At 60.7% G+C, this 17,229-nt stretch overlaps 1 protein-coding gene across 2 annotated transcripts; it reads left to right on the top strand.

The window, feature by feature from the left end:
* Positions 1 to 43: 43 nt before the first annotated feature.
* On the top strand, positions 44 to 14,546 carry SART1 (spliceosome associated factor 1, recruiter of U4/U6.U5 tri-snRNP). 2 transcript variants are annotated; one of them, XM_046016261.1, is made up of 20 exons: positions 46 to 436; positions 2,263 to 2,320; positions 2,697 to 2,752; positions 3,346 to 3,472; positions 3,591 to 3,696; positions 3,958 to 4,035; positions 4,157 to 4,256; positions 4,347 to 4,489; positions 4,570 to 4,776; positions 5,701 to 5,825; positions 5,907 to 6,040; positions 6,148 to 6,281; positions 11,669 to 11,842; positions 12,065 to 12,175; positions 12,470 to 12,557; positions 12,893 to 12,983; positions 13,086 to 13,221; positions 13,811 to 13,900; positions 14,008 to 14,129; positions 14,249 to 14,546. In XM_046016261.1, exons 1-20 carry the CDS (start codon positions 124 to 126, stop codon positions 14,265 to 14,267), a joined length of 2,412 nt encoding a protein of 803 aa, XP_045872217.1. In that variant the 5' UTR covers positions 46 to 123; the 3' UTR covers positions 14,268 to 14,546. The 2 variants fall into 2 exon arrangements, with proteins under 2 accessions (XP_045872218.1, XP_045872217.1); XM_046016262.1 differs by lacking the exons at positions 13,811 to 13,900; positions 14,008 to 14,129; positions 14,249 to 14,546 and having other exon boundaries at positions 44 to 436; positions 11,653 to 11,842; positions 13,086 to 13,222.
* Positions 14,547 to 17,229: the final 2,683 nt, after the last annotated feature.

Below are 17,229 nucleotides of genomic sequence, written 5' to 3'. Positions count from 1 at the left end.
ACGACGGAAGCAGCCACTCTTGGTTTCCGGCAACACGACAGCGGCTGCCGGGCGACCCGGAAGTGTTCTCATTTTGCGTCGTCGGGGCTCGGCGGCGGCCGGGCTCTGGGCGGACGTACCACCATGGGGTCGTCAAAGAAGCACCGCGGGGAGAAGGAGGCGTCCGGGACGACGACGGCGGCCAGCACTGGAGGCGCCACCGAGCAGCCGCCGCGACACCGGGAGCACAAAAAACACAAGCACCGGAGCGGCGGCGGCGGGAGCAGCGGCGGCGAACGTCGAAAGCGGAGCCGGGAGCGTGGGAGCGAGCGCGGGGGCGGGCGGCGCGGGGCCGAAGCTGAGGCCCGCAGTGGCGCGCACGGGCGGGAGCGCAGCCAAGCAGAACCTTCTGAGCGGCGCGTGAAAAGAGAAAAGCGCGATGACGGCTACGAGGCTGGTGAGGGGCGGGGCCTGGGGGGCGGGGCGAGCTCGGGGGCGGGGGGTGGGGGGGTCCCAGAGCAGGCGGGCTGGCCTGGGTGTGCAGCCCGCGGAGACACCCCGAGGCTGTCTTCGTCATCCCTTATTAAAGAGTGTTCCTCCGGTTATTTGGGATTAAAGGTTGTCTTCGTCTACTAAGCTCCGCGGGGGCAGAGATTTTCTGTTTTCTCAAAATTGGCACATCGCGGACCCTCAATAAATACTGAGTGGATGAATGAATGAATGAAGTCCTACTAGCATGCGCAGAACCAAAAAGAAACCTGGTATTGGGCAGATGGTGTAGGGGTCATAGGAGAGATATGAAACAGTTCTGACCGTAAAGGACCTATAGAAATTGGAATTTTGTCTTGAGGGTAGCAGAGAGCCATGGATTTGAGCTGAGGAATGAGTTGATCGTATTGTGCAAAAATCACTGTATTGAGAACCGGCTCAAGAGGAGTCAAGACTGGAGGTCGCGTGAGGGCTGATAGTGGCTTGCAGCCAGGCAGTAGCAGTAGGCTGGGGAGACCTCTAAACAGACTGAACCGTTTTGCAGGGGGAATTAAGAGAGCTTAACACTTGGATGAGGGTGGGGAGAAGGAAATGAGGAGGACTCCTTGAATTTTGGGTTGAGCAACTGGGTAGGTGTTTGTGTTGTCTGTTGGCCTTGAGGACTTTGGGAGAGAAGCGGACTTTTGAGGGGAAAGAGTTCAGTTTTGGAGAATGTTGCATTTGATGTACAGGGTTGGGGCTGGATAGAGCCGTGTGGAAGTCGTGGGTATTTAGGTGGCAAATTTAGGTGACACCGAGAGAGTGAGGAGTGGCCAGTAGAACCTAAGAAATGCCAACATTTTAGTAGCAGTTGGAGCACGATGCTACAAAAATGCTTGGTGGTTCAGTATCCAGAAAGGCAGGGAATCGCAGAATCTTGTATCATGGGGCCTATGGGAACAGAGATAAAGAAGGAGTAATTGATGGTGTCACGCGCCACAGAAAATGAAGGAAAATCAGGCAGAAAAGAATCCACTGGATTTAGAAATAAGGCTGGTGACCTTGGAGAGAGCTTGGAGAGGTTGGGATCCAGCGTCCAGATGAGCTATAGGGGAGGAGGTAGGTTGTGGGGCGGGGAAGCAGGAAGGATGAACCCGTGATGGCAGCTGGGTGGGGGAGCCCCAGCTGATGGTGTCCTGCCTCTGTCTGTGGCGTTTCGTGAAGTTATTTGCTGATCATGATGTGGGTAGCGGAGGTCTGAAATGCTTATCTCAGCCTCCTCAACACCCATCACAAATCAGGGACCAGTAAATGCATTTCTTGACTGGATGAACCGCACAGAGGACACAGGCATGCTCCTAACACGGTCCCCGACCTGTGCGGGGAAACAGACCCGGAAGTGAGCGATGGGGCTGTGGCAGTCGGGGCAGAGCTGTTCATTCCGATCCGTAATTGAGCCGGAGTTCAAGAAGGAGGTGGGATTCGGTCTCTGCGTTTGGACAGGATCTTGTCGATCAGAGCTAGGCCAAGGAGGGCAGGGCAGGCTGAAAACGGAGTGTGCGGAAGTGGAGCGGAGGCCGAGGTGAAGGATGCAGCAAGGTTGGACATTTTGGGTCAGGAGAGGAAGGTCATGTAGAGAGTCGGGGTCTCAAGAGACTGGGACTGAGGTAGGAGGAGCGGCAGGGGTGGGGGAGGACTGCTGTGTTCGGGTGTCCCAGTAAGGCCCAGGAGCTGGTGAGGGGTTGCCTGCAGCCAGAGCCAGAGATGCGGCCGCTGGCCCTCAGTGCGGCTCCTGAGTCCCGCTTCTTGTTCCAGCCGCCAGCTCCAAACCTAGCTCGGGAGATGCCTCGTCACTCAGCATCGAGGAGACCAAGTAAGTTGGGTCTCGCTCATGTTTTGCTTTTCTATTCCGAGACAGAGGGCTTCTGGGGCAGCTTTCTTGGTGCGGGGGAGGCGTTCACCCAGCAAAGCATTCTCATTGGAATTGGAGCATAACCATTTGAGTTATGGAAGAGGACGCTAAGAGCCAAGCGGAAAGCTGGCCTTCTGCTGGTGGGGGGCAGGCCGGGCCAGCGCCCATGTTCCCTGATTTGGAGGCCAGTGTCCATCGCAGCGTCCTAGGCTGCCTGGGTCAGTCCCTGCTTTGGGGACCCTTAGGACCTCCTGGTTTCACCCCTTGTCTGTCCAGAAATGTTTTTGATGTCCCTATTTCGTTGACAGCTCTTAACGCTCTTATTTCTTGTCCTCAGTAAACTCCGGGCAAAGTTGGGGCTGAAACCCTTGGAGGTCAATGCCGTCAAGAAGGGTGAGTGGGGGCCGGTGGATGGGGCTGAGGGAGGACCCTTGGGTGGAGGCAGAGGACCATCTGTAGGGGTCTTTGAGGAGGGTGGGGTCATGGCTCAGGTTCAGCACCGTTTAGTCGCCGTGTGTGTGTGTGTGTGTGTGTGTGTGTGTGTGTGTACACATATGTACTTGCTAGTAGGCACAAGGGCTGTCCTTGCAGTCGTGATGGGGGCTGGGAATAGGCTGATTCTCTTAAGTTCTTGGGCTGCTGTCGTGTGCTAGCTCCGCGTTGGCCAGGCCGGGACACGAGCACAGGTGCCGCAGACCCCTCTGGGCGGAGCAGGTGTTGGCTGTGTCTGTTTGTTTCCTAAAGCGTGATTGCGGGGTGGGGGGGGCTTGTAAGCCGTGGAGGATCCCATCATGCTGTGTGGGGTGATGTGGAAATGGGGGGCTGAAGTGGGAGGACGGACGTGAAGGATTCGTCCCCCCCGCCTCCCCCCCCCCCCGCCTGGCCCCTTCTGGCCCCCTGAGCTGGAAAGGGGCAGGGTGAGTGGCTCCCTCCTCTCCCCACCAGCCATGGGCAGGCATAGCCTCACGTCTGGGCCCCCCTTCCAGAGGCGGGCACCAAGGAGGAGCCCGTGGCAGCCGAGGTCATCAACCCCATGGCCTTGAGACAGAGAGAAGAGCTACGGGAAAAGCTGGCGGCCGCCAAAGAAAAGCGTCTCCTGAACCAAAAGCTGGGGTGAGGGGGTCAGCAGGGCCGGGAAGGGAAGGCCCTGAGGAGGCCGCCCAGGAGCTCTGGAGTCGGGTGCAGGGAACAGGAGTGGGGCTCCCGGAAGACCGCTTTCTCCTCTCTTCAGAAAGATAAAGACCCTGGGGGAGGACGACCCCTGGCTGGATGACACCGCAGCCTGGATCGAGCGCAGCCGGCAGCTGCAGAAGGAGAAGGACTTGGCAGAGAAGAGGGTGAGCACCGGGGCAGCTGGGGGTGGTCGCTCAGTGCCTCGTAACCTGGCTGGCTGGTGGGGCCGGAGACCTGTCCTTGGGAGGGGACTGGGCTCAGAGGGGTCAGAGGTCCGCGGTCATTGGCGTCTGCTCTGGATTCTTAGCAGCTGGCGCATAGGGCCTTCCTTCCCTTTTTTGCACTCCCACTTCGTAAAACCGCATGTGTCTTCCAGTGATGGTGAATGGCCTGAGGTCATAGGTCACCCCCTTCCCATCCCACAGGCCAAACTGCTGGAGGAGATGGACCAGGAGTTCGGTGTCAGCACCCTGGTGGAGGAGGAGTTCGGGCAGAGGCGGCAGGTGAGGCTACGGCGGCGGCTGTGGGCAGGGGACGGGAGCGCTGCTGTCCTGGGTGCTGGGATCCCAGGGCTGAGCGGGTCAGGGCTCCTGACTTGGCTGGACGGCCCCCCCTCCCCTGTAGGACCTGTACAGTGCCCGGGACCTGCAGGGCCTCACCGTGGAACATGCTATCGATTCCTTCCGAGAAGGGGAGACTCTGATCCTCACCCTCAAGGACAAAGGTGGGTTGAGCTCCGGGCTCCAGTGGGGGGGCGTGGGCGCTGCTGCGTCAAGGCCAGCGTGAAGGGCCGCCGCTCCTGCCCTGTCCACAGGTGTGCTGCAGGAGGAGGAGGATGTGCTGGTGAACGTGAACCTCTTAGACAAAGAGCGGGCAGAGAAGAACGTGGAGCTCCGGAAGAAGAAGCCGGACTACCTGCCCTACGCAGAGGACGAGAGCGTGGATGACTTGGCACAGGCAGGCGGGGCAGCGAGATGGGGGCTCTGTGGCTTTTCAGGAGCCCGGCCGGGTCCCAACCAGCACCTGTTGTCTTGCAGCAAAAACCCCGCTCCATCCTGTCCAAGTATGACGAGGAGCTCGAGGGCGAGCGGCCACACTCGTTCCGCTTGGAGCAGGGCGGCAGCGCTGACGGCCTGCGGGAGCGGGAGCTGGAGGAGATCCGGGCCAGGCTGCGGCTGCAGGCCCAGTCCCTGAGCACCGTGGGGCCCCGGCTGGCCTCTGAGTACCTCACGCCCGAGGAGATGGTGAGACCCGCGGCCTGCACCCGCACCTCGTAATTGGGGCGGGGATTCCTCCCTCTCCGGGGTCATGTGCAGCTCGGGGGCGCTACGGAGGAAGGGCAAGTGTGGGGGGGCTTGGTCCTCGTGGTCAGCGGTGTATGGCAGCCGTGGGGAGGTGCTGGGGGGGGGGCAGTGACCATACACTGAACAGGGACTGCCGGGACGGATGGTTCTGAGCTTGAGTTCGAGCTCTGCAACATAGCTCGCGCCCCAGGGAGTCCCTTACCTGTGAGCCTCAGGTTTGGAATGGAGGTTGCAGGAGCCGTCTCTTGAGGGCCGGTGCAAGGACTAGTGACAGTGTGGCTGGCTGGTAATGTTACGGCGGGGTGTGGATTTCATGTCTGGGCTGATTATGAGCACAGAGGTAGACCCGGGGCTAGATTGCTGGGCCGTGTGATGAAGGGCAGGACTCTGCAGCCCGAAGAGAAGGTTCACAGTCCTGGTTCTCCCATTTAGGAGCTGGGTGGCCTCAGGCAGGGAACTTAGCCTCTCTGTGCCGGGGTTTTTCTCATCTCGCAAGTGGGATGAGATCACACCGGCTGCACACATTGTGTATGTGTGTGAAGTGGTTGGAGGCCGGCCTGGAGGAATGCTAGAGAAGTATTCATTCTCGGCGTCCCCGGGCGGCTCAGTCGGTTAAGCGTCCAGCTCTTAATTTCGGCTCAGGTCTTGACCTCGAGGTTGTGGGATGGAGCCCCGCGTGGGGCTGCGTGCTGGGCGCAGAGCCTGCCTAAGAGACTTTCTCTCCCTCTTCCTCTCCCTCCTCCGTCTGTCCCTCCCTCCCTCACCCCTCTAGTGAAAAATAAAAATTTTAAAGTCTTCATTCTTGGAGGCGCATGGGGGCCCACTTTCCCGGTTCAAGTCTCATCTCTCCTTTCCTCCCCTCAGGTGACCTTTAAAAAGACCAAACGGAGGGTGAAGAAGATCCGCAAGAAAGAGAAGGAGGTGGTGGTGCGGGCCGATGACTTGCTGCCTCTCGGAGACCAGACTCAGGATGGGGACTTCGGTTCCAGGTGGGCTTGGAAACAGGGTCGCGGTGCAGGGGATGGACTGGCCTAGGGGCCCGCGCTCACGGGAGAGGCCCCTTTGCGCAGGCTGCGGGGCCGAGGCCGGCGCCGGGTGCCAGAGGCAGACGAGGAGGCCCCCGAGGAAGAGGAGAAGGCGCCGGCCCCGCAGCCCCCGCAGTCCGATGACACCCGCGTGGAGAACATGGACATCAGCGATGACGGTGAGGGCGCGGGGGCGCGGGAAGCCGCGGGCGGGCGGCAGGGGCCGGGCCGAGGGCCCCCGGGGCGAGGAGGCGATCCGAGCAGGGGTCTCCTGTGTTTCCTCCAGAGGAGGCTGGAGCGCCGGGGTCCGGGTCCCCGGAGGTGCTGGAGGAGGATGAGGCGGAGCTGGAGCTGCAGAAGCAGCTGGAGAAGGGGCGTCGCCTGCGGCAGCTGCAGCAGCTGCGAGACAGCGGTGAGAAGGTGAGGGCCGCGGCGGGCCGGGCCGGGTGCGTTCGGGCTTCCCCGGGGCCTTCCGGACAGGCGCGTCTCTGGTGACCTGTCCCCCGAGCATGGCGCCTGCATTCCAGTCTGGGTCATCTGTTTTGTTTAACGTCGTGCTGTTAGTGGATGTTTTTAAGTTCAAGCAATATCTTTGCTCTAAGATATTTCACGGTCGGAGCCTTTGCTGTCTTCTTCCTTTCTGTGGCTGGCTGCGGCGCGCTTGCTGCGAGTGAGCACTGTCCCGGGGCGGGAGAGTCCCTGGTGAGCCGGCCGGCAAGGGGCCTTGTGCTCCTCTCCAGCTGCGGCTGGAGGGCGGGACGGCAGGACAGCTGGACAGCGGGTGACAGGTGCGCACGTGCACACACCGCACCCCCGGTGGCGCCTGGAGCCTGCAGCCCGGCCGTGGGAAGGCCGAGCAGGTGGCTGGAGGGCTGGCCTGCGTCCGCCATCCCGGGGAGACCTTGCGGCGGACGAGCTTTGAGCCGAGACTTAAATAACACCGAGCCGCCGACCTCGCAGAGATTCGGGGTGCAGGTGGGCAGGCAGCCCAGGCACTTGGGCGGCGGAGACGGCGGGTGTCCTGGGAGGGGTGGCCTGGTGGTGCGAGCTGAGCAGAGGCCGGTGGGGCCTTGTGGTCATGCCAGCCGGAGCCGGGCCCTGCCCGCCCGCCCTGTGGGCCACCTTGCTCATGCTCAGAGCAGCACCCGTGGGGAAGCTTCTGTTCTCTCTGTTTGACAGATGAGGAAACTGAGGCACAGAGGCCTTAGGCAAGTGGGGCCAGGGTTACGTGGCTGGTAAGGGGCAGAGCTGGGGTTTGAACGTTCTGACTCCGCAGTCCACGCTTGTCATCCCACCCCCTCCCCCAACATCAGGAAAGCAAGAGATAGGAGCAGGGAACCCGGGGGCAGCCCGCGGGCTCGAGTGGCAGGGGCTCCTGCGGAGGTGGAGGGGAAGCGGCGGCCCCCGAGGTCGAGGCGGCACAGAAGCCGAGAAGGGCTTGTAAGGAGGGGCGTAGGGAGGCCTCTAACTCCTGAGAGCCGGGTCCGATTTGGCCCGGTGGAGTCCGCAAGACTGAGGCCATGAGGACACTGGGGCAGCCACCTGGGACGGTGCCCTCGGGGCGGGCGCGGGCAGACGGCGGGGGCGTCGGAGGCGTCGGCGCCCGGGTCTTGGCCGCTCTACCGTCGCAGCAGCAGCAGCAGCAGCGGGGTCACTCGGTGAGCGGGCCCGGCCACGAGCCAGGACAGTGGGACTCGGAATTGCTGGTGCTGGGCCACCCGCCGTCCGCCCCTGCCGTAAAGCGGGTCAGAGATGAGCGGCCGTAGCCGAGAGCGCAGAAGTCCTTCCTCATGGAACTTTCGTTCTGCTGAGGAGACGTGAAAGACAAAGATAGGTCTGGTGGGAGAACCACTGCGAGCAGAAAGAGGAAGAGGCAAGGGAGCGGGGAGAGGGGGAGAGGAGGAGCGCGCTCATTTAAGTCGGCTGCTCAGGGTGGGCCTCCCCGAGGAGGGGACAGTTGAGATCTGTGAAGTGAGCCTCAGAGCCATGTAAGGGCCCAGTTCCGAGATGAGGGAGCGCCCGGCCCCGAGGCCCGAGGCGGGAGCCACCGCGCTGGCTCGGGAAGTTGGCAGAGGCCTGCGTGGCTGACTGTCAGGAGCTGCGGGGAGAGTGACGGGGAAGGAGCCGGTCACAGGCCACACCGGGCAGACGCTTGCCGTTGCAGTGGACTTGGCAGGTGGAGTTCTGTCTCTGAGGAAGGCCAGGGAAGGCTGCTGTTGTCCTCCAGTTGGAGTGACGGGTGACTGCGGTGACAGGCGTGGAGATAGGGACGTGGCTGGGTCTGGAATGCGTTTTGAGCGTAGAACCAACAGTGTTCGTTAGTGCGTCGCGTGTGAGGTCGTGCGTGGGTACAAGACGTTCGGGATGACTCTGAAAGTTCCTCCTTGAACGGCGGTCTGTTTGCTGGGGCGAGGAACAGGCAGGGCCACTCCTGAGATGGGACGAGCTCGGGGAGGAGCAGGTTGGGGGAGCTAACCAAGCGTTCGGTTTTGGTTAAGTTTAAGGTGCTTTTTTTTTTTTTTAAGATTTTATTTATTCATTTGACAGAGAGAGAGATCACAAGGAGGCAGAGAGGCAGGCAGAGAGAGAGGAGGAAGCAGGCTCCCCTGCTGAGCAGAGAGCCCGATGCGGGGCTCGATCCCAGGACCCTGAGACCATGACCTGAACCGAAGGCAGCGGCTTAACCCACTGAGCCACCCAGGCGCCCCTTAAGGTGCTTTTTTAATACCGGTGATGACGTGGAACAGGCAGTGGGGTGCGTGAGTTTGAGCTCTAAGGGAGAGGCTGAGACCGGAGCTACCGGCGGCGTCAGTAAGCGCGTAGACGGGAGTTAAAGCCACAGATTGGGCTGGAGTCACCGGGACAGTGAGTGTGGACAAAGGAAAGGAGCTGGAGGAGAGCGTGTGAGGACAGCAGGGGACAGGGTGTCGCCCTGGGAGTCCCATGACAAGAGGCTCTTGCGAGGAAGCAAGTAAGCATCTGTGATGTGTCGTGGAGAATTTGGGTCTCGGGGTGAGCATCGCCCTTTGGATCGGGCCGCAGGGCGGTCACCGATGCCTGGTCGGAAGTGGCCTCCGGGGCGTGGTGGGAAGTGACGATCAGACCACGCCGGCTCTAGCAGGGCCGCTGGGGACAAGATTACCAGGCGAGAGCCGGTGGCGTTTCCGTACACCAGGAAGAGGTAGAAAGTGTAATTTTGAAAGAGATCATGTTCAAGAAAGCGGTAGAGATGGGGAAGTCATATGGGTAAAGCTATCAAAGCAAAACAGAGGAGATAAGCTTGCAACAAAATTAAAGGATTAAATTAAGGATTGCAACAAAATTAAAAGGAATGTAGGACGTGCGCGGTCCGTATGGGGAGAATTGCAGCCCATCTTTCAAAGACAGTGAGGAAGACGTGAAATAGACGGTCATGGCTAGGGCCGCCGTGACACGCTGCCACAGACTGGGTGGCTTAAGCAACAGCAGTTCAAGATCAAGGCGTTGGTAGGTTTGGTTTCTCCTGAGGCCTTCTTCTTGCTCTGTTCTCTCTTGGCCTTTCCCTTGGGTGCCTGCAGCCTTCAGTGTCCCTTTCTCTTATGAGGACACCAACCTACTGGATTTGGGCCCTGCCCTTATGACCGCCTTTGATCTTAGTCATCTTCTTAAAGGCCGTCTCCAAAAACAGTCACACTGGAGGCAGCGTTTCAACATACAGATTTTGGGAGGACACAGTTCAGTCCATAACATCCATGTCTGTGGCTAGGACTCAGTAAAGAAATGAAATGCAATTCCAGGGAAAATTCCCATAAGGATTTTTGTGGAACCTGAAAAGCTAATTCTTGAATTTACTTGGAAGCCCAAAGGGCCAAAAAAATCCAAGATGCTTTCAGTAACAAAGTGGTGGGCTTTGCTCTAACAGATCTCACTTTCCGTCGTCGTGGTAATTGAGGTGGTAAAATAGTGGCTTAGGGTGGACTGACGGGGCCGAGACGGAGTAGAAGGCCCAGGAGCGGACTCCTGCGTGGGGCAGCTGCAGTGCCGGCGGGACAGGACGCTCGGTTCAGCAAGTGCGCTCTGGACAGTCACTTACCCATCTGGAAAAAAGTGAAATTGGGTTTGCACTTTACACAAGACGTACTTACACATAGATTAAGAACTGAAAAGTCACAAATTAGTGTTCCAGAACAAGGCTAGGGAAATGATGTTTGTGACTTTGTGGCAGAGAAAGATTTTTTTCCCTTTGCAAATTTCATTGCAATACACGGAACAAAGACTTGACCATCTTCACCATTTTTAGACATCCGAGTCCCCTGAAGGGTTAAATGCAGCCCCGGGGCTGTGCACCCTCCCCCACAGCCACCCTCAAAGCTCTTCTCTTCTCCGTCCCCGTTAAACACTGGCTCCCGTTCCCCCCTGCCCCTGGCCACCACTGTCCTACTTCTGTCCCTGGGACAGGGAGTCCCCCCCTAGGGACAGCCTATAAGGGCAATCACAGAAGGTTTTTTTTGTGACTGGATTATTTCAAGAGAAAAATTTTTTTAAGTTCTAAAAGTAAAGCATAAACTATGAAGGAGAAAACCAGTAACTACTGAGAAGTTAAGAACTTCGGTTTTTTTAAAAACTCACCATAAGAAGACATTCGCCCACGTGTATATAATCATCATTGGGTTGGTGCCAAGAATATCCGAACAACCAAAACGGGCAAAACAGAAAAAGGGGCAGTAGACCTCAATGGGCCGTTCACAGAAGTGGCAGGTTAGATGGTCGATAAAATACCCCATGAGGGGGTGCCGGGGTGGCTCAGTGGTTGTATCTGACTCTTGATTTCAGCTCAGGTCGTGATTTCAGTGCTGTGAGATGGAGTCCCGTGTCGGGCTCCGTGCTGGGCTGGAGTCTGCTCGAGATCCTCTCTCCCTCTGCTTTACCCTCCCCCACCCGCCCCCCAGCCCCTCTTGTGCACGCACACTCTTTAAAAAAACAAAACGGGGGCGCCTGGGTGGCTCAGTGGGTTAAAGCCTCTGCTTTCGGCTCAGGTCATGGTCTCAGGGTCCTGGGATCGAGCCCTGCATTGGGTTCTCCTCTCAGCGGGGAGCCTGCTTCCCCCTCTCTCTCTCCCTGCCTCTCTGCCTACTTGTGATCTCTGTCTGTCAAATAAATAAATAAAATCTTTAAAAAAAAAACAAAAAACAGAACAGACCACCACCCAGTGAGGCCCGGCTTCGTGAGTGGTCAAGGAAGAGCCAGCCAGGTCAGTGACGGACCAGGTCATACCCACGTCACTGGACAAGAACGTCAAAGCCTGGCGATAACGAGTGTCAGGATTCAGAGCAGCCAGAATTCTTACATGCACTTTGTAGCACGGAGGGGTCTGATGAGCTCGGGAAGGCGTTGGACGTATTCTTGGAGCGGCAAGTGCGCGTGCCCTCCGGCCCAGCACGCCCACTCCCACGTGGGTACCGCGGACACACACCTGCCCGCGTGCTCGGGGAGACAGGCATCCGATGGCTCGTGTTCGCCTTGTCTGTGATGGCGGGAAGGCCCCGTCCGCGGCGTGCGGGGGAACCAGATGAGGACACGTTCCTGTCGTAGAACGTGGTTCCGTAGTGAAAGCTAAGAAGTGCAGCCACTCGGGTCAAGATGCATTTTAGAAAATAGATTTTTCTTTTCTTTTAAAGATTTAATTTATTTGAGGGAGCAAGCCAGCTGAAGAGAGGCACGAGCAGGGGGGAGAGGCCGAGGGAGAGGGGGAGGACGTGGGGTTTCTGGGTCTCAATGGCACCTCCCCAGAAACTTCTGGGTTTGCCCACAGCTGCTCCCTCCCCCAGGTGGTGGAGATTGTGAAGAAGCTGGAGTCCCGCCAGCGGGGCTGGGAGGAGGACGAGGATCCGGAGCGGAAGGGGGCCATCGTGTTCAATGCCACGTCGGAGTTCTGCCGCACCTTGGGCGAGATCCCCACCTACGGGCTGGCGGGCAACCGGGAGGAGCAGGAGGAGCTCATGGTGGGTCCTCGGACAGCCTGCCTCTCCCCGCGCCTCCCCTCCCTCCGTCCCACCTTCCCCTCCTCTCTAGCTCCCCTCTGGTCTTACTTGGGCTCCCCCCTACCAGTCAGGTCCTGGTCAGCTTCTCCATAACTCGTCACAAGCCTCGGTGCTCCGGCAGGGTTAGGCTGGCTGCGGGGGGCACTGAGGCTCCCTGGGCTGACCCTGGTCTCTGACCCCCAGGACTTCGAGCGGGACGAGGAGCGCTCCGCCAACGGGGGCTCGGAGTCGGACGGGGAGGAGAACATCGGCTGGAGCACCGTCAACCTGGACGAGGAGAAGCAGCAGCAGGATGTGAGGGGCGCGGCGGCGGGGGGGGGCGGGGTGGGGGGAAGAGCAGGACAGCTCGGCCGCCCACCGCGCTCCCGCCCAGCCCTGCCCCTTCCTTGCTGGGGGACCGCGACCGCGGGGCTGGCTGTCGCACGCTGGGCTGGGGTCTGCAGAGCTCAGTGTGGCCGCGACGAGTCCGGCCCAGCGCCCGGTCCCGGGAAGGACCGTGGCTGTGTGTGCCGGGGACGAGGGGGCGGAGGCGGTGAGACGAGCCCATGCGGCCGCTGACCACCTTCCTCCCCGTGTGCTGCGCCCCAGTTCTCTGCCTCGTCCACCACCATCCTGGACGAGGAGCCCATCGTGAACAGAGGGCTGGCGGCCGCCCTGCTGCTGTGTCAGAACAAAGGTGAGGGGCCGCGGGCATCGGCGGGGTGGGGCTGGGCGGCTCCCGCCGCTCCCCCAGGGCGGTGGGCTGCTCCCCCGGGGCCCAGGAGCTGAGCCTGTGCACCCAGCCCTGGGGTGGTCATAGCCGCATCTGACCTTTGTGCTCCATGTCACCCCGGAGGTGACGGCTTTGCCCTTCAGGTCGCAAAGCCTTCAGGTCGCGGTGTGGTCGGGTCGGGGGAGGGTAGGGGGTGGGAACTGGGTCGTGGAGGCGGTAGGGGCCGCAGCTGGGAGTGAGGTTGGCGAGAGCCCCCGCTGAGGGTGGCAGCCCGGAGTCTGACTGCTGCCTGTCGCCAGGGCTGTTGGAGACCACAGTGCAGAAGGTGGCCCGTGTAAAGGCACCCAACAAGTCCCTGCCGTCGGCCGTGTACTGCATCGAGGACAAGATGTGAGTGTGGGGAGGCTGTGGGCGGTGGGAGGGGCTGCCGGGGGAGCCCCAGGGGGCAGCGCGGGCAGCTGCCGGCCCTGAGCGCCCCATCTCTTGGCCCAGGGCTATTGACGACAAGTACAGCCGGCGCGAGGAGTACCGCGGCTTCACCCAGGACTTCAAGGAGAAGGACGGCTACAAGCCCGACGTGAAGATTGAGTACGTGGACGAGACAGGCCGGAAGCTCACACCCAAGGAGGTGAGTGGGGCCGGGGGTGACCAAGTCACAGAGATGCGGGGCCCCAGCCTCCCAGGTGACACAGAGCTGCGCCGTGGGTCCTTGGTTTCACCCACCGCCGGCCGGGGGGCTGCAAGGTGTCAGTGCCTCGGTGCCCTGGTTTCCGTCTGGTGGGCCCAGCTGGCCCCATCACAGGCCCGGTTCCTTTGCCCACCGCCCCCCTATGGCCTGACCTACCCTGGGGGCCGCCTTTCTGGGGGTGACATCCAGGCCGTGGGCTGAGTCGTGGCTCGCTGTCCCGCATCCCTGCCCCACGTGTTCCTGGCACTGTCCTCAGCTGGGTGTGCTCCCCGCCCAGGCCCAGCCCACTGGCGGCCTCAGCGTCCGTGTGCGGGTCGCACTCAGGATCCCGAGCGCCCCTGTCACAGGACATCCAGCCCCAGAACCTGTCTCCCTGATTTGGGGGAGTCCCTAGAAGGTGCCACGGTCATGGTCCTTCTCCCAGCACCTTCCCACCACCCCTCAGCCCAGCACCGGTCGGTGAGTCCCTTCCCCTTCCCTGCCCCCTGGATACAGGTGGTTCTCACACTGGTCCCACCCGTGTCCGCAGGCTTTCCGGCAGCTGTCCCACCGCTTCCACGGGAAAGGCTCGGGCAAGATGAAGACAGAGCGGCGGATGAAGAAGCTGGACGAGGAGGCGGTGGGTGCCCAGGGACACGGGGGGCGGCTTCCGTACCTGCTGGCACTGGGATGGCTGGTGGCCTGGGGCCCGCTCCCGCCCTGTGCTGACCGGCCCTCCTCCTGCAGCTTCTGAAGAAGATGAGCTCCAGCGACACCCCCCTGGGCACGGTGGCTTTGCTCCAGGAGAAGCAGAAGGCCCAGAAGACGCCGTATATCGTGCTCAGCGGCAGCGGCAAGAGCATGAACGCGTGAGTGGCGAGGCATAGCGGGCAGGCGCAGCGGGCAGGGACGGGACGGGACAGCGCAGGGCCTGACGGGTGGGAAGGCCTGCACGGTCTCCAGCCTCATGCCCGTCTTCTCTCTGCAGGAACACCATCACCAAGTGAAGCCGATCTTCCTTCTCATCCCCTCCCTGACTTTAATATTAAATAAAGTTCCCTCCTTATTTTTCCCTCCTTCGTCCTGGTGCAGATTGCAGGGTTAGACCCAGGAGGGAGGGCCAGGCGGTGCCCGGGGGAGCACGCACACACTGCCCTCAGGTGGGCCCTGCTTGCTGTGTGACCTCAAGCAAGTCACCGAACCTCTCCGAGCCTTAGTTCTGTGTTCGTATAGTCAAAACATGTCTGTTTCATAGAATGTCCCGTGAAGATTAAATGAGTTCGTTCGTTCGGTCATCCTCCTGTCATTCAGAGGCGAGCCAGACCCCTCGAGGTGGCTTCGAGTCTGGCATCTGCTCAGTACGACCGGGCCATCTGAGGACATGGATAACTAAAAGAGGGAGAGAACCCTCCAGATCCTCTCAGACAGCCCTCCACCCGCCCTGGGCCCCCGCCAGCCAAAGAAGCCAGTGGGTTTATTTTCTCCACCCCCTCTCCTCACCACCCCTGGCTTTGTCGTACGGGTCCTGGCGGGTTGTCAGAGGTTGGTCACACCTTGTCTCCTGCACGGCTGGCTCTCAGGTGAGAAGTGGAGGTGTCGTTAGCGCCTCGGTCACCATGGTCTCTCCCAGCACCCCGGTCTCTCCCAGCCTCCGATGTTACACAAATCATGGCCCTGGGCCCAGGCCTGCGTGGGGTGCTGCCCTGCACTCGGTCTGCATGGAGACTTGCCCCGTGTGCCGTTTCCCAGGGAGGTGAGCTCCGAAGGATGCCGGGACGTGCTGGAACCCCAAACTGAGGGTGGGGCGACCGGTGGCTCCCGTGGAGTCAGACCCGATGTCCTGCCCTCGCCGAGGAGGCCCAGGTGCACGCCAGGCTCACAGGTGGTTCATGGCTTTGTGTTTAATGAAAGCAAACACCAAGTAGAAGAGAAGGAAGGTTTAAGTCATCTTGGAAAAGGCCAACATTTGCCTTAGCGGATAGCTGTTGGTGACAGTTTCATGACGAGCCAACAAGTGGTCTCACCATCATGCTTCCTTGAGCTCGTCTTCCTCGTGGTGTCTCGCTCTGATTCAACCTTCGGCTTGGCTGTGGCTTTGGCTGCTTCTCCGGTCCCTCGGAGGTGCCCACAGGCTTAGAGCAGGGCGCAGGGAGCAACATTCCGGACCCTCCCACCTGCCCTGCCCCACCATCCTCCCAGAAGCCCGTGAGGCCCGTCCGGTGGGGTGCGTGGTCCGGCTGGTGCGGCTCCTGCCCCGGAGGGGCTGTGTCAGAGCTCAGCCTCACCTTCCGTGGGCAGACGTCCCTGGGGAGGTCATCGCCACTGTCAGACCCGGAAACGAGGCCTTGCGTGGAGCACAGTGGACCAGGGTCACGCTGATCAGGTTTAGCCCACGATGTCTTCTTTTTTTTTTTTTTTTTTTTTTTTTTTTTTTTTTTTTTTTTTTTTTTTTTTATTTATTTATTTGACAGAGAGAGATACAAGTAGGCAGAGAGGCAGGCAGAGAGAGTGAGAGGGAAGCAGGCTCCCTGCCGAGCAGAGAGCCCGATGCGGGACCCGATCCCAGGACCCCGAGATCATGACCCGAGCTCTGTCCCCAGTAACGGACTTAGGTAGTAAGTGGTAAGCCAGTGAACCAGGGAATGGGAAAGGCTTCCAGTGGCTCTCCGGGTCCCCTCCAGGAACCCCCCCAGTTGGTGCTGTCTGCCTCCCCTCCTTGTCCCGGCTGCTGGCCCTTCCCTGCCCTGATGCTCGCTTGCCCCCTCCCAGGCTGTCCGCCCACCTGGCTGGGGCCGGGAGGCAGCAAGGAGTCAGCTTGGCCCCCAGGAGGTAAAGGCTGGGGACCACCGAGTCCTTTAAGGCCTGAGCCTGGAGGTGGGCAGAACCCAGGAAAGTGGGCGTCCCGGCTCTGCGGCTCATCGTGGGGCCCCACCAGCAATACTTGCCCAGACCCTCGCCAGCTGCGGCAGCACTTCGGCCGTGCAGGCTGGGTGAGGGTCAGTGAGCTCTCAGCCAGGCCGGGGAGCCCGCCAGCTGGGCAGGAACCATCACGGCTGCTTTTCCACTGACGAACCGTCTGACCTCGGGCAACTTCCCACGGAGTCTCCGCGTTCCTTGCAAAGCGGGACATGATCTCAGGCTTCCAGGACTGGTGTAAAGCACACTTGACATTCACCCTTCTGTGACTTCGACACGAATTTACTGAGCATCAGCTGGTGGCGGGCCCGAGGATAAGGAGCAGAGCGGACAGCTGGCCTGGGCCCCTGGGCGTCTGGTGGGTTGGGCAGCCCTGTAGCTAGGGCAACACCTGACATGAGCAGGACTGGGGCGGGGGGGGACTAGCCCGTGCCCCTCCATGTGGCGCCTGGCCCCTCGAGGGCTCCGGAGAGCCCAGCCTTCGTTCACAGACGCCCGCTCAGCTCCTTGCCGGCATCTCCCTCTCTGCCACCGGTGCACACGGCACCCTCCCTAAGAAGCCCCGGGGTCCACCCAGGACCCCTTCTCCACTCCCTGCCCAGCTCAGCTCTTGGGGTGGCCCTTCTGGGCATGGTGCCGAAGCAGGCTTGAGCTGGGTGCTGGCCAGGGGCAGGCTGGCTCCCCTCCTTGCTCTAGCGGTCTCGCTCTGGGTTGGGCCCACACTCTTCCCAGGTCCTCCCAACCCCGTCAAGTCCCAGCGGCCATACCCAGCCTGTGGTCCCCCTGGCAGTTAATGGCCTGTTTCTGTGTTTCCCCACTTTTCGGGGAACGTCTGCCAAGCCCACAGGACCAGGACCTGCCCCCTTCGGAAGGGGGCTTGCCGAACTCAGAAGCCTTCACCGCACTTCATATCCTGGGGGCTCAGACAGGGCCTTGCTAACCACGGATCCCGGTGCCAAGGGAAAATGTGCCCCTCCGGATTGCCCTCCGAGCGCAGCCTGGGGGACAGAGTTCTTACCTGTCTGCCCCCAAGATACCATCCAAGCCTGCCAC

This window comes from Meles meles, chromosome 8 (genome assembly GCF_922984935.1).
Source record: "Meles meles chromosome 8, mMelMel3.1 paternal haplotype, whole genome shotgun sequence".
NCBI lineage: Eukaryota > Metazoa > Chordata > Mammalia > Carnivora > Mustelidae > Meles > Meles meles.
This window is presented reverse-complemented; position numbering and strand designations above follow the sequence as displayed.